This window comes from Neolamprologus brichardi, chromosome 3 (assembly GCF_056152115.1).
Source record: "Neolamprologus brichardi isolate AB-2024 chromosome 3, ASM5615211v1, whole genome shotgun sequence".
Classification (NCBI taxonomy): domain Eukaryota; kingdom Metazoa; phylum Chordata; class Actinopteri; order Cichliformes; family Cichlidae; genus Neolamprologus; species Neolamprologus brichardi.
In genome coordinates this window covers 36,508,863-36,527,468 of record NC_142106.1, presented here as the reverse complement: position 1 = coordinate 36,527,468, position 18,606 = coordinate 36,508,863, and the positions used below count along the sequence as shown (strand labels likewise).

The window sequence follows — 18,606 nt, the reverse complement described above, 5'->3', positions numbered from 1 at the left end:
CGGCCGCACCAACAACCACTACAGCCGCACCAACAACCACGACTGCAGCTCCAACAACCACTACAGCCGCACCAACAACCACGACAGCCGCACCAACAACCACGACTGCAGCTCCAACAACCACTACAGCCGCACCAACAACCACGACGGCCGCACCAACAACCACTACAGCCGCACCAACAACCACGACTGCACCTCCAGCAAGCACAACAGCCGCACCAACAACCACGACTGCAGCTCCAACAACCACGACTGCAGCTTCAACAACCACGACTGCAGCTCCAACAACCACGACGGCCGCACCAACAACCACGACTGCAGCTCCAACAACCACTACAGCCGCACCAACAACCACGACTGCAGCTCCAACAACCACTACAGCCGCACCAACAACCACAACGGCACCTCCAACAACAACGACTGCACCTCCAACAACCACAACTGCAGCTCCAACAACCACAACAGCCGCACCAACAACCACGACTGTAGCTCCAAAATCCACAACAGCCGCACCAACAACCACAACGGCCGCACCAACAACCACGACTGCAGCTCCAACAACCATTACAGCCGCACCAACAACCACGACTGCAGCTCCAACAACCACGACTGCAGCTCCAACAACCACGACTGCAGCTCCAAAAACCACTACAGCCGTACCAACAACCACGACGGCCGCAACAACAACCACTACAGCCGCACCAACAACCACAACTGCAGCTCCAACAACCGAGACTGCACCTCCAGCAAGCACAACAGCCGCACCAACAACCACGACTGCAGCTCCAACAACCGAGACTGCACCTCAAGCAAGCACAACAGCCGCACCAACAACCACGACTGCAGCTCCAACAACCACGACAGCCGCACCAACAACCACGACTGCAGCTACATCAACCACTACAGCCGCACCAACAACCACGACGGCCGCACCAACAACCACTGCAGCCGCACCAACAACCACGACTGCAGCTCCAACAACCGAGACTGCACCTCCAGCAAGCACAACAGCCGCACCAACAACCACGACTGCAGCTCCAACAACCACGACTGCAGCTCCAACAACCACGACGGCCGCACCAACAACCACGACTGCAGCTCCAACAACCACGACAGCCGCACCAACAACCACGACTGTAGCTCCAACAACCACAACGGCCGCACCAACAACCACAACGGCCGCACCAACAACCACGACGGCCGCACCAACAACCACGACTGCAGCTCCAACAACCACTACAGCCACACCAACAACCACGACTGCAGCTCCAACAACCACGACTGCAGCTCCAACAACCACGACAGCCGCACCAACAACCACGACTGCAGCTCCAACAACCACGACTGCAGCTCCAACAACCACGACTGCAGCTCCAACAGCCACGACTGCAGCTCCAACAACCACGACTGCAGCTCCAACAACCACGACGGCCGCACCAACAACCACTACAGCCGCACCAACAACCACGACTGCAGCTCCAACAACCACGACTGCAGCTCCAACAACCACGACTGCAGCTCCAACAACCACGACGGCCGCACCAACCACCACTACAGCCGCACCAACAACCACGACGGCCGCACCAACAACCACTACAGCCGCACCAACAACCACGACTGCAGCTCCAACAACCACTACAGCCGCACCAACAACCACGACAGCCGCACCAACAACCACGACTGCAGCTCCAACAACCACTACAGCCGCACCAACAACCACGACGGCCGCACCAACAACCACTACAGCCGCACCAACAACCACGACTGCACCTCCAGCAAGCACAACAGCCGCACCAACAACCACGACTGCAGCTCCAACAACCACGACTGCAGCTTCAACAACCACGACTGCAGCTCCAACAACCACGACGGCCGTACCAACAACCACGACTGCAGCTCCAACAACCACTACAGCCGCACCAACAACCACGACTGCAGCTCCAACAACCACTACAGCCGCACCAACAACCACAACGGCACCTCCAACAACAACGACTGCACCTCCAACAACCACAACTGCAGCTCCAACAACCACAACAGCCGCACCAACAACCACGACTGTAGCTCCAAAATCCACAACAGCCGCACCAACAACCACAACGGCCGCACCAACAACCACGACTGCAGCTCCAACAACCATTACAGCCGCACCAACAACCACGACTGCAGCTCCAACAACCACGACTGCAGCTCCAACAACCACGACTGCAGCTCCAAAAACCACTACAGCCGTACCAACAACCACGACGGCCGCAACAACAACCACTACAGCCGCACCAACAACCACAACTGCAGCTCCAACAACCGAGACTGCACCTCCAGCAAGCACAACAGCCGCACCAACAACCACGACTGCAGCTCCAACAACCGAGACTGCACCTCAAGCAAGCACAACAGCCGCACCAACAACCACGACTGCAGCTCCAACAACCACGACAGCCGCACCAACAACCACGACTGCAGCTACATCAACCACTACAGCCGCACCAACAACCACGACGGCCGCACCAACAACCACTGCAGCCGCACCAACAACCACGACTGCAGCTCCAACAACCGAGACTGCACCTCCAGCAAGCACAACAGCCGCACCAACAACCACGACAGCCGCACCAACAACCACGACTGTAGCTCCAACAACCACAACGGCCGCACCAACAACCACAACGGCCGCACCAACAACCACGACGGCCGCACCAACAACCACGACTGCAGCTCCAACAACCACTACAGCCGCACCAACAACCACGACTGCAGCTCCAACAACCACGACTGCAGCTCCAACAACCACGACAGCCGCACCAACAACCACGACTGCAGCTCCAACAACCACGACTGCAGCTCCAACAACCACGACTGCAGCTCCAACAGCCACGACTGCAGCTCCAACAACCACGACTGCAGCTCCAACAACCACGACGGCCGCACCAACAACCACTACAGCCGCACCAACAACCACGACTGCAGCTCCAACAACCACGACTGCAGCTCCAACAACCACGACTGCAGCTCCAACAACCACGACGGCCGCACCAACCACCACTACAGCCGCACCAACAACCACGACGGCCGCACCAACAACCACTACAGCCGCACCAACAACCACGACTGCAGCTCCAACAACCACTACAGCCGCACCAACAACCACGACAGCCGCACCAACAACCACGACTGCAGCTCCAACAACCACTACAGCCGCACCAACAACCACGACGGCCGCACCAACAACCACTACAGCCGCACCAACAACCACGACTGCACCTCCAGCAAGCACAACAGCCGCACCAACAACCACGACTGCAGCTCCAACAACCACGACTGCAGCTTCAACAACCACGACTGCAGCTCCAACAACCACGACGGCCGCACCAACAACCACGACTGCAGCTCCAACAACCACTACAGCCGCACCAACAACCACGACTGCAGCTCCAACAACCACTACAGCCGCACCAACAACCACAACGGCACCTCCAACAACAACGACTGCACCTCCAACAACCACAACTGCAGCTCCAACAACCACAACAGCCGCACCAACAACCACGACTGTAGCTCCAAAATCCACAACAGCCGCACCAACAACCACAACGGCCGCACCAACAACCACGACTGCAGCTCCAACAACCATTACAGCCGCACCAACAACCACGACTGCAGCTCCAACAACCACGACTGCAGCTCCAACAACCACGACTGCAGCTCCAAAAACCACTACAGCCGTACCAACAACCACGACGGCCGCAACAACAACCACTACAGCCGCACCAACAACCACAACTGCAGCTCCAACAACCGAGACTGCACCTCCAGCAAGCACAACAGCCGCACCAACAACCACGACTGCAGCTCCAACAACCGAGACTGCACCTCAAGCAAGCACAACAGCCGCACCAACAACCACGACTGCAGCTCCAACAACCACGACAGCCGCACCAACAACCACGACTGCAGCTACATCAACCACTACAGCCGCACCAACAACCACGACGGCCGCACCAACAACCACTGCAGCCGCACCAACAACCACGACTGCAGCTCCAACAACCGAGACTGCACCTCCAGCAAGCACAACAGCCGCACCAACAACCACGACTGCAGCTCCAACAACCACGACTGCAGCTCCAACAACCACGACGGCCGCACCAACAACCACGACTGCAGCTCCAACAACCACGACTGCAGCTCCAACAACCACGACGGCCGCACCAACAACCACGACTGCAGCTCCAACAACCACTACAGCCGCACCAACAACCACGACTGCAGCTCCAACAACCACTACAGCCGCACCAACAACCACAACGGCACCTCCAACAACCACAACTGCAGCTCCAACAACCACAACAGCCGCACCAACAACCACGACTGCAGCTCCAACAACCACTACAGCCGCACCAACAACGACGACTGCAGCTCCAACAACCACGACTGCAGCTCCAACAACCAAGACAGCCGCACCAACAACCACTACTGCAGCTACAACAACCACTACAGCCGCACCAACAACCACGACGGCCGCACCAACAACCACTACAGCCGCACCGACAACCACGACTGCAGCTCCAACAACCGAGACTGCACCTCCAGCAAGCACAACAGCCGCACCAACAACCACGACTGCAGCTCCAACAACCACGACTGCAGCTCCAACAACCACGACGGCCGCACCAACAACCACGACTGCAGCTCCAACAACCACTACGGCCGCACCAACAACCACTACAGCCGCACCAACAACCACGACTGCAGCTCCAACAACCGAGACTGCACCTCCAGCAAGCACAACAGCCGCACCAACAACCACGACTGCAGCTCCAACAACCACGACTGCAGCTCCAACAACCACGACTGCAGCTACAACAACCACTACAGCCGCACCAACAACCACGACGGCCGCACCAACAACCACTACAGCCGCACCAACAACCGAGACTGCACCTCCAAAAACCGAGACTGCACCTCCAGCAAGCACTACAGCTGCACCAAAAACCACGACAGCCGCACCAACAACCACAACGGCTGCACCAACAACCACGACGGCCGCACCAACAACCACGACTGCAGCTCCAACAACCACTACAGCCGCACCAACAACCACGACTGCAGCTCCAACAACCACGACTGCAGCTCCAACAACCACGACAGCCGCACCAACAACCACGACTGCAGCTCCAACAACCACGACTGCAGCTCCAACAACCACTACAGCCGCACCAACAACCACGACAGCCGCACCAACAACCACGACTGCAGCTACAACAACCACTACAGCCGCACCAACAACCACTACAGCCGCACCAACAACCACGACGGCCGCACCAACAACCACTACAGCCGCACCAAAAACCACGACTGCACCTCCAGCAAGCACGACAGCCGCACCAACAACCACGACTGCAGCTCCAACAACCACGACTGCAGCTCCAACAACCACGACTGCAGCTCCAACAACCACGACGGCCGCACCAACAACCACGACTGCAGCTCCAACAACCACTACAGCCGCACCAACAACCACGACTGCAGCTCCAACAACCACTACAGCCGCACCAACAACCACAACGGCACCTCCAACAACAACGACTGCACCTCCAACAACCATTACTGCAGCTCCAACAACCAAAACGGCCGCACCAACAACCACGACTGCAGCTCCAACAACCACTACAGCCGCACCAACAACCACGACGGCCGCACCAACAACCACGACTGCAGCTCCAACAACCACGACTGCAGCTCCAACAACCACGACTGCAGCTCCAACAACCACGACAGCCGCACCAACAACCACGACTGCAGCTCCAACAACCACGACTGCAGGTCCAACAACCACGACTGCAGCTCCAACAGCCACGACTGCAGTTCCAACAACCACGACTGCAGCTCCAAAAACCACGACGGCCGCACCAACAACCACTACAGCCGCACCAACAACCACGACTGCAGCTCCAACAACCACGACGGCCGCACCAACAACCACTACAGCCGCACCAACAGCCACGACGGCCGCACCAACAACCACTACGGCCGCACCAACAACCACGACTGCAGCTCCAACAACCACTACGGCCGCACCAACAACCACGACAGCCGCACCAACAACCACGACTGCAGCTCCAACAACCACGACTGCAGCTCCAACAACCACGACGGCCGCACCAACAACCACGACTGCAGCTCCAACAACCACGACTGCAGCTCCAACAACCACGACGGCCGCACCAACAACCACGACTGCAGCTCCAACAACCACTACAGCCGCACCAACAACCACGACTGCAGCTCCAACAACCACTACAGCCGCACCAACAACCACAACGGCACCTCCAACAACCACAACTGCAGCTCCAACAACCACAACAGCCGCACCAACAACCACGACTGCAGCTCCAACAACCACTACAGCCGCACCAACAACGACGACTGCAGCTCCAACAACCACGACTGCAGCTCCAACAACCAAGACAGCCGCACCAACAACCACTACTGCAGCTACAACAACCACTACAGCCGCACCAACAACCACGACGGCCGCACCAACAACCACTACAGCCGCACCGACAACCACGACTGCAGCTCCAACAACCGAGACTGCACCTCCAGCAAGCACAACAGCCGCACCAACAACCACGACTGCAGCTCCAACAACCACGACTGCAGCTCCAACAACCACGACGGCCGCACCAACAACCACGACTGCAGCTCCAACAACCACTACGGCCGCACCAACAACCACTACAGCCGCACCAACAACCACGACTGCAGCTCCAACAACCGAGACTGCACCTCCAGCAAGCACAACAGCCGCACCAACAACCACGACTGCAGCTCCAACAACCACGACTGCAGCTCCAACAACCACGACTGCAGCTACAACAACCACTACAGCCGCACCAACAACCACGACGGCCGCACCAACAACCACTACAGCCGCACCAACAACCGAGACTGCACCTCCAAAAACCGAGACTGCACCTCCAGCAAGCACTACAGCTGCACCAAAAACCACGACAGCCGCACCAACAACCACAACGGCTGCACCAACAACCACGACGGCCGCACCAACAACCACGACTGCAGCTCCAACAACCACTACAGCCGCACCAACAACCACGACTGCAGCTCCAACAACCACGACTGCAGCTCCAACAACCACGACAGCCGCACCAACAACCACGACTGCAGCTCCAACAACCACGACTGCAGCTCCAACAACCACTACAGCCGCACCAACAACCACGACAGCCGCACCAACAACCACGACTGCAGCTACAACAACCACTACAGCCGCACCAACAACCACTACAGCCGCACCAACAACCACGACGGCCGCACCAACAACCACTACAGCCGCACCAAAAACCACGACTGCACCTCCAGCAAGCACGACAGCCGCACCAACAACCACGACTGCAGCTCCAACAACCACGACTGCAGCTCCAACAACCACGACTGCAGCTCCAACAACCACGACGGCCGCACCAACAACCACGACTGCAGCTCCAACAACCACTACAGCCGCACCAACAACCACGACTGCAGCTCCAACAACCACTACAGCCGCACCAACAACCACAACGGCACCTCCAACAACAACGACTGCACCTCCAACAACCATTACTGCAGCTCCAACAACCAAAACGGCCGCACCAACAACCACGACTGCAGCTCCAACAACCACTACAGCCGCACCAACAACCACGACGGCCGCACCAACAACCACGACTGCAGCTCCAACAACCACGACTGCAGCTCCAACAACCACGACTGCAGCTCCAACAACCACGACAGCCGCACCAACAACCACGACTGCAGCTCCAACAACCACGACTGCAGGTCCAACAACCACGACTGCAGCTCCAACAGCCACCACTGCAGTTCCAACAACCACGACTGCAGCTCCAAAAACCACGACGGCCGCACCAACAACCACTACAGCCGCACCAACAACCACGACTGCAGCTCCAACAACCACGACGGCCGCACCAACAACCACTACAGCCGCACCAACAGCCACGACGGCCGCACCAACAACCACTACGGCCGCACCAACAACCACGACTGCAGCTCCAACAACCACTACGGCCGCACCAACAACCACGACAGCCGCACCAACAACCACGACTGCAGCTACAACAACCACTACAGCCGCACCAACAACCACTACAGCCGCACCAACAACCACGACGGCCGCACCAACAACCACTACAGCCGCACCAACAACCACGACTGCACCTCCAGCAAGCACAACAGCCGCACCAACAACCACGACTGCAGCTCCAACAACCACGACTGCAGCTCCAACAACCACGACTGCAGCTCCAACAACCACGACGGCCGCACCAACAACCACGACTGCAGCTCCAACAACCACTACAGCCGCACCAACAACCACAACGGCACCTCCAACAACAACGACTGCACCTCCAACAACCATTACTGCAGCTCCAACAACCAAAACGGCCGCACCAACAACCACGACTGCAGCTCCAACAACCACTACAGCCGCACCAACAACCACGACGGCGGCACCAACAACCACGACTGCAGCTCCAACAACCACTACAGCCGCACCAACAACCACGACTGCAGCTCCAACAACCACGACTGCAGCTCCAACAACCACGACGGCTGCACCAACAACAACGACTGTAGCTCCAACAACCACGACAGCCGCACCAACAACCACAACGGCCGCACCAACAACCACGACGGCCGCACCAACAACCACGACTGCAGCTCCAACTACCACTACAGCCGCACCAACAACCACGACTGCAGCTCCTACAACCACGACTGCAGCTCCCACAACCACGACAGCCGCACCAACAACCACGACTGCAGCTCCAACAACCACGACTGCAGCTCCAACAACCACGACTGCAGCTCCAACAGCCACGACTGCAGCTCCAAAAACCACGACTGCAGCTCCAACAACCACGACGGCCGCACCAACAACCACTACAGCCGCACCAACAACCACGACTGCAGCTCCAACAACCACGACTGCAGCTCCAAAAACCACGACTGCAGCTCCAACAACCACGACGGCCGCACCAACAACAACGACTGCAGCTCCAACAACCACGACGGCCGCACCAACAACCACGACTGCAGCTCCAAACACCACTACAGCCGCACCAACAACCACGACTGCAGCTCCAACAATCACGACGGCCGCACCAACAACCACTACAGCAGCACCAACAACCACGACTACAGCTCCAACAACCACGACTGCACCTTCAGCAAGCACGACGGCCGCACCAACAACGACAGCCGCACCAACAACCACGACTGCAGCTCCAACAACCACGACAGCCGCACCAACAACCACGACAGCCGCACCAACAACTACGACGGCCGCACCAACAACCACGACTGCAGCTCCAAAAACCACGACTGCAGCTCCAACAACCACGACTGCAGCACCAACAACCACGACGGCTGCACCAACAACCACGACGGCCGCACCAACAACCCCGACTGCAGCTCCAACAACCACGACGGCTGCACCAACAACAGCGACGGCCGCACCAACAACCCCGACTGCAGCTCCAACAACCACTACGGCCGCACCAACAACCACGACTGCAGCTCCAACAACCACTACTGCCGCACCAACAACCACAACTGCAGCTCCAACAACCACAACAGCCGCACCAACAACCACGACTGCAGCTCCAACAACCACGACGGCCGCACCAACAACCACGACTGCAGCTCCAACAACCACTACAGCCGCACCAACAACCACGACTGCAACTCCAACAACCACTACAGCCGCACCAACAACCACAACAGCACCTCCAACAACCACGACTGCAGCTCCAACAACCACTACAGCCGCACCAACAACCACGACTGCAGCTCCAACAACCACGACTGCAGCTCCAACAACCACGACAGCCGCACCAACAACCACGACTGCAGCTCCAACAACCACGACTGCAGCTCAAACAACCACGACAGCCGCACCAACAACCACGACTGTAGCTCCAACAACCACAACGGCCGCACCAACAACCACGACGGCCGCACCAACAACCACGACGGCCGCACCAACAACCACGACGGCCGCACCAACAACCACGACTGCAGCTCCAACAACCACTACAGCCGCACCAACAACCACGACTGCAGCTCCAACAACCACGACTGCAGCTCCAACAACCACGACTGCAGCTCCAACAACCACGACAGCCGCACCAACAACCACGACTGCAGCTCCAACAACCGAGACTGCAGCTCCAAAAACCACGACGGCCGCACCAACAACCACTACAGCCGCACCAACAACCGCGACTGCAGCTCCAACAGCCACTACGGCCGCACAAACAACCACAACGGCACCTCCAACAACCACGACTGCAGCTCCAACAACCACTACGGCCGCACCAACAACCACGACAGCCGCACAAACAACCACGACTGCAGCTCCAGCAACCACAATAACCGCACCAACAACCACGACTGCAGCTCCAATAACCGCGACTGCAGCTCCAACAACCACGACTGCAGCTCCAACAACCACGACAGCCGCACCAACAACCACGACTGCAGCTCCAACAACCACGACAGCCGCACCAACAACCACGACAAGTGCACCAACAACCACGACTGCAGCTCCAACAACCACGACGGCCGCACCAACAACCACGACTGCAGCTCCAACAACCACGACAGCCGCACCAACAACCACGACAAGTGCACCAACAACCACGACTGCAGCACCAACAACAACGACAGCCGCACCAACAACCACAACTGAAGCTACTACAACCACTACAGCCGCACCAACAACCACGACGGCCGCACCAACAACCACTACAGCCGCACCAAAAACCACGACTGCACCTCCAGCAAGCACAACAGCCGCACCAAAAACCACTACAGCCGCACCAACAACAACGACTGCACCTCCAGCAAGCACAACTGCAGCTCAAACAACCACGACAGCCGCACCAACAACCACGACTGCAGCTCCAACAACCACGACTGCAGCTCAAACAACCACGACAGCCGCACCAACAACAACGACTGCACCTCCAGCAAGCACAACAGCCGCACCAACAACCACGACTGCAGCTCCAACAACCACGACGGCCGCACCAACAACCACGACTGCAGCTCCAACAACCACTACAGCCGCACCAACAACCACGACTGCAGCTCCAATAACCACGACTGCAGCTCCAACAACCACGACTGCAGCTCCAACAACCACGACAGCCGCACCAACAACCACGACTGCAGCTCCAACAACCGAGACTGCAGCTCCAAAAACCACGACGGCCGCACCAACAACCACTACAGCCGCACCAACAACCACGACTGCAGCTCCAACAGCCACTACGGCCGCACCAACAACCACAACGGCACCTCCAACAACCACGACTGCAGCTCCAACAACCACTACGGCCGCACCAACAACCACGACAGCCGCACAAACAACCACGACTGCAGCTCCAGCAACCACAATAACCGCACCAACAACCACGACTGCAGCTCCAATAACCGCGACTGCAGCTCCAACAACCACGACTGCAGCTCCAACAACCACGACAGCCGCACCAACAACCACGACTGCAGCTCCAACAACCACGACAGCCGCACCAACAACCACGACAAGTGCACCAACAACCACGACTGCAGCTCCAACAGCCACGACAGCCGCACCAACAACCACGACGGCAGGTCCAACAACCACGACTGCAGCTACAACAACCACGACGGCCGCACCAACAACCACGACAGCCGCACCAACAACCACGACTGCAGCTACAACAACCACGACGGCCGCACCAACAACCACGACAGCCGCACCAACAACCACGACTGCAGCTCCAACAACCACGACGGCCGCACCAACAACCACGACGGCCGCACCAACAACCACGACTGCAGCTCCAACAACCACGACGGCCGCACCAACAACCACGACTGCAGCTCCAACAACCACGACAGCCGCACCAACAACCACGACAAGTGCACCAACAACCACGACTGCAGCACCAACAACAACGACAGCCGCACCAACAACCACAACTGAAGCTACTACAACCACTACAGCCGCACCAACAACCACGACGGCCGCACCAACAACCACTACAGCCGCACCAAAAACCACGACTGCACCTCCAGCAAGCACAACAGCCGCACCAAAAACCACTACAGCCGCACCAACAACAACGACTGCACCTCCAGCAAGCACAACTGCAGCTCAAACAACCACGACAGCCGCACCAACAACCACGACTGCAGCTCCAACAACCACGACTGCAGCTCAAACAACCACGACAGCCGCACCAACAACAACGACTGCACCTCCAGCAAGCACAACAGCCGCACCAACAACCACGACTGCAGCTCCAACAACCACGACGGCCGCACCAACAACCACGACTGCAGCTCCAACAACCACTACAGCCGCACCAACAACCACGACTGCAACTCCAACAACCACTACAGCCGCACCAACAACCACAACGGCACCTCCAACAACCACGACTGCAGCTCCAACAACCACTACAGCCGCACCAACAACCACGACTGCAGCTCCAACAACCACGACTGCAGCTCCAACAACCACGACAGCCGCAACAACAACCACGACTGCAGCTCCAACAACCACGACTGCAGCTCAAACAACCACGACAGCCGCACCAACAACCACGACTGCAGCTCCAACAACCACGACTGCAGCTCAAACAACCACGACAGCCGCACCAACAACCACGACTGTAGCTCCAACAACCACTACAGCCGCACCAACAACCACGACGGCCGCACCAACAACCACGACTGCAGCTCCAACAACCACTACAGCCGCACCAACAACCACGACTGCAGCTCCAACAACCACGACTGCAGCTCCAACAACTACGACGGCCGCTCCAGCAAGCACGACAGCGGCACCAACAACCACGACTGCAGCTCCAACAATCACGACGGCCGCACCAACAACCACTACAGCAGCACCAACAACCACAACAGCCGCACCAACAACCACGACTGCAGCTCCAACAACCACAACAGCCGCACCAACAACCACGACAGCCGCACAAAAAACCACGACTGCAGCTCCAGCAACCACAATAACCGCACCAACAACCACGACTGCAGCTCCAATAACCGCGACTGCAGCTCCAACAACCACGACTGCAGCTCCAACAACCACGACAGCCGCACCAACAACCACGACTGCAGCTCCAACAACCACGACAGCCGCACCAACAACCACGACAAGTGCACCAACAACCACGACTGCAGCTCCAACAACCACGACGGCCGCACCAGCAACAACGACTGCAGCTCCAACAACCACGACTGCAGCTCCAACAACCACGACTGCAGCTCCAACAACCACGACTGCAGCTCCAACAACCACGACAGCAGCTCCAACAACCACGACGGCCGCACCAACAAACACGACTGCAGCTCCAACAACCACTACAGCCGCACCAACAACCACTACCGCAGCTCCAACAACTACGACTGCAGCTCCAACAACCACGACGGCCGCACCAACAACCACGACCGCACCTCCAGCAAGCACGACAGCGGCACCAAAAACCACGACTGCAGCTCCAACAACCACGACAGCCGCACCAACAACCACGACTGCAGCTACAACAACCACGACTGCAGCTCCAACAACCACGACTGCACCTCCAGCAAGCACGACAGCCGCACCAACAACCACGACTGCAGCTCCAACAACCACGACTGCAGCTCCAGCAACCACTACAGCCGCACCAACAACCACGACTGCAGCTCCAACAACCACGACTGCAGCTCCAACAACCACGACTGCAGCTCCAACACCCACGACAGCCGCACCAACAACCACGACTGCAGCTCCAACAACCACGACTGCAGCTCCAACAACCACTACAGCCGCACCAACAACCACGACAGCCGCACAAACAACCACGACTGCAGCTCCAGCAACCACAATAACCGCACCAACAACCACGACTGCAGCTCCAACAACCGCGACTGCAGCTCCAACAACCACGACTGCAGCTCCAACAACCGCGACTGCAGCTCCAACAACCACGACTGCAGCTCCAACAACCACGACAGCCGCACCAACAACCACGACTGCAGCTCCAACAACCACGACAGCCGCACCAACAACCACGACAAGTGCACCAACAACCACGACTGCAGCTCCAACAACCACGACAGCCGCACCAACAACCACGACAAGTGCACCAACAACCACGACTGCAGCTCCAACAACCACGACGGCCGCACCAACAACCACGACGGCCGCACCAGCAACAACGACTGCAGCTCCAACAACCACGACTGCAGCTCCAACAACCACGACTGCCGCACCAACAACCACGACTGCAGCTCCAACAACAACGACTGCAGCTCCAACAACCACGACAGCAGCTCCAACAACCACGACAGCCGCACCAACAAACACTACTGCAGCTCCAACAACCACTACAGCCGCACCAACAACCACGACCGCAGCTCCAACAACTACGACTGCAGCTCCAACAACCACGACGGCCGCACCAACAACCACGACCGCAGCTCCAGCAAGCACGACAGCGGCACCAACAACCACGACTGCAGCTCCAACAACCACGACGGCCGCACCAACAACCACGACTGCAGCTCCAACAACCACGACGGCCGCACCAACAACCACGACTGCAGCTCCAACAACCACGACGGCCGCACCAACAACCACGACTGCAGCTCCAACAACCACGACGGCCGCACCAACAACCACGACAGCCGCACCAGCAACAACGACTGCAGCTCCAACAACCACGACTGCAGCTCCAACAACCACGACTGCCGCACCAACAACCACGACTGCAGCTCCAACAAGCACGACAGCAGCTCCAACAACCACGACAGCCGCACCAACAAACACTACTGCAGCTCCAACAACCACTACAGCCGCACCAACAACCACGACCGCAGCTCCAACAACTACGACTGCAGCTCCAACAACCACGACGGCCGCACCAACAACCACGACCGCAGCTCCAGCAAGCACGACAGCGGCACCAACAACCACGACTGCAGCTCCAACAACCACGACGGCCGCACCAACAACCACGACTGCAGCTCCAACAACCACGACGGCCGCACCAACAACCACGACTGCAGCTCCAACAACCACGACAGCCGCACCAACAACCACGACTGCAGCTCCAACAACCACGACTGTAGCTCCAACAACCACGACTGCAGCTCCAACAACCACGACAGCCGCACCAACAACCACGACTGCAGCTACAACAACCACTACAGCCGCACCAAGAACCACGACTGCAGCTCCAACAACCACGACGGCCGCACCAACAACCACGACAGCCGCACCAACAACCACGACTGCAGCTACAACAACCACTACAGCCGCACCAACAACCACGACGGCCGCACCAACAACCACTACAGCCGCACCAACAACCACGACTGCAGCTCCAACAACCACGACTGCACCTCCAGCAAGCACGACAGCCGCACCAACAACCACGACTGCAGCTCCAACAACCACAACAGCCGCACCAACAACCACGACAGCCGCACAAACAACCACGACTGCAGCTCCAGCAACCACAATAACCGCACCAACAACCACGACTGCAGCTCCAACAACCGCGACTGCTGCTCCAACAACCACGACTGCAGCTCCAACAACCGCGACTGCAGCTCCAACAACCACGACTGCAGCTCCAACCACCACGACAGCCGCACCAACAACCGCGACTGCAACTCCAACAACCACGACAGCCGCACCAACAACCACGACAAGTGCACCAACAACCACGACTGCAGCTCCAACAACCACGACAGCCGCACCAACAACCACGATTGCAGCTCCAACAACCACGACAGCCGCACCAACAACCACGACGGCAGCTCCAACAACCACGACTGCAGCTACAACAACCACGACTGCAGCTCCAACAACCACTTCAGCTCCAACAACCACGACTGCAGCTCCAACAACCACGACTGCAGCTCCAACAACCACGACTGCCGCACCAACAACCACGACTGCAGCTCCAACAACCACGACTGCAGCTCCAACAACCACGACAGCCGCACCAACAACCACGACTGCAGCTCCAACAACCACTACAGCCGCACCAACAACCACTACAGCCGCACCAACAACCACGACTGCAGCTCCAACAACCACGACGGCCGCACCAACAACCACTACAGCCGCATCAACAACCACGACTGCAGCTCCAACAACCACGACTGCAGCTCCAACAACCACGACAGCCGCACCAACAACCACGACTGCAGCTCCAACAACCACGACGGCCGCACCAACAACCACGACTGCAGCTCCAACAACCACGACGGCCGCACCAGCAACAACGACTGCAGCTCCAATAACCACGACTGCAGCTCCAACAACCACGACTGCCGCACCAACAACCACGACTGCAGCTCCAACAACCACGACTGCAGCTCCAACAACCACGACAGCAGCTCCAACAACCACGACAGCCGCACCAACAAACACGACTGCAGCTCCAACAACCACTACAGCCGCACCAACAACCACGACCGCAGCTCCAACAACTACGACTGCAGCTCCAACAACCACGACGGCCGCACCAACAACCACGACTGCAGCTCCAACAACCACGACGGCCGCACCAACAACCACGACTGCAGCTCCAACAACCACGACGGCCGCACCAACAACCACGACAGCCGCACCAGCAACAACGACTGCAGCTCCAACAACCACGACTGCAGCTCCAACAACCACGACTGCCGCACCAACAACCACGACTGCAGCTCCAACAAGCACGACAGCAGCTCCAACAACCACGACAGCCGCACCAACAAACACTACTGCAGCTCCAACAACCACTACAGCCGCACCAACAACCACGACCGCAGCTCCAACAACTACGACTGCAGCTCCAACAACCACGACGGCCGCACCAACAACCACGACCGCAGCTCCAGCAAGCACGACAGCGGCACCAACAACCACGACTGCAGCTCCAACAACCACGACGGCCGCACCAACAACCACGACTGCAGCTCCAACAACCACGACGGCCGCACCAACAACCACGACTGCAGCTCCAACAACCACGACAGCCGCACCAACAACCACGACTGCAGCTCCAACAACCACGACTGTAGCTCCAACAACCACGACTGCAGCTCCAACAACCACGACAGCCGCACCAACAACCACGACTGCAGCTACAACAACCACTACAGCCGCACCAAGAACCACGACTGCAGCTCCAACAACCACGACGGCCGCACCAACAACCACGACAGCCGCACCAACAACCACGACTGCAGCTACAACAACCACTACAGCCGCACCAACAACCACGACGGCCGCACCAACAACCACTACAGCCGCACCAACAACCACGACTGCAGCTCCAACAACCACGACTGCACCTCCAGCAAGCACGACAGCCGCACCAACAACCACGACTGCAGCTCCAACAACCACAACAGCCGCACCAACAACCACGACAGCCGCACAAACAACCACGACTGCAGCTCCAGCAACCACAATAACCGCACCAACAACCACGACTGCAGCTCCAACAACCGCGACTGCTGCTCCAACAACCACGACTGCAGCTCCAACAACCGCGACTGCAGCTCCAACAACCACGACTGCAGCTCCAACCACCACGACAGCCGCACCAACAACCGCGACTGCAACTCCAACAACCACGACAGCCGCACCAACAACCACGACAAGTGCACCAACAACCACGACTGCAGCTCCAACAACCACGACAGCCGCACCAACAACCACGATTGCAGCTCCAACAACCACGACAGCCGCACCAACAACCACGACGGCAGCTCCAACAACCACGACTGCAGCTACAACAACCACGACTGCAGCTCCAACAACCACTTCAGCTCCAACAACCACGACTGCAGCTCCAACAACCACGACTGCAGCTCCAACAACCACGACTGCCGCACCAACAACCACGACTGCAGCTCCAACAACCACGACTGCAGCTCCAACAACCACGACAGCCGCACCAACAACCACGACTGCAGCTCCAACAACCACTACAGCCGCACCAACAACCACTACAGCCGCACCAACAACCACGACTGCAGCTCCAACAACCACGACGGCCGCACCAACAACCACTACAGCCGCATCAACAACCACGACTGCAGCTCCAACAACCACGACTGCAGCTCCAACAACCACGACAGCCGCACCAACAACCACGACTGCAGCTCCAACAACCACGACGGCCGCACCAACAACCACGACTGCAGCTCCAACAACCACGACGGCCGCACCAGCAACAACGACTGCAGCTCCAATAACCACGACTGCAGCTCCAACAACCACGACTGCCGCACCAACAACCACGACTGCAGCTCCAACAACCACGACTGCAGCTCCAACAACCACGACAGCAGCTCCAACAACCACGACAGCCGCACCAACAAACACGACTGCAGCTCCAACAACCACTACAGCCGCACCAACAACCACGACCGCAGCTCCAACAACTACGACTGCAGCTCCAACAACCACGACGGCCGCACCAACAACCACGACCGCACCTCCAGCAAGCACGACGGCGGCAC

At 58.4% G+C, this 18,606-nt stretch overlaps 1 protein-coding gene across 1 annotated transcript in view; it reads left to right on the top strand.

The window, feature by feature from the left end:
* LOC118453565 (uncharacterized) overlaps window positions 1–18,606 on the top strand; it is a 51,847-nt gene that overhangs the window by 26,539 nt on the left and 6,702 nt on the right. The window contains exons 2-7 of the mRNA XM_087838318.1: window positions 9,643–10,605; window positions 10,672–10,710; window positions 11,533–11,634; window positions 14,032–14,154; window positions 14,242–15,558; window positions 15,670–18,163. Of these exons, the coding sequence (XP_087694444.1) occupies window positions 9,643–10,605; window positions 10,672–10,710; window positions 11,533–11,634; window positions 14,032–14,154; window positions 14,242–15,558; window positions 15,670–18,163 (5,038 nt within the window). The remainder of the gene's footprint in view (window positions 1–9,642; window positions 10,606–10,671; window positions 10,711–11,532; window positions 11,635–14,031; window positions 14,155–14,241; window positions 15,559–15,669; window positions 18,164–18,606) is intronic.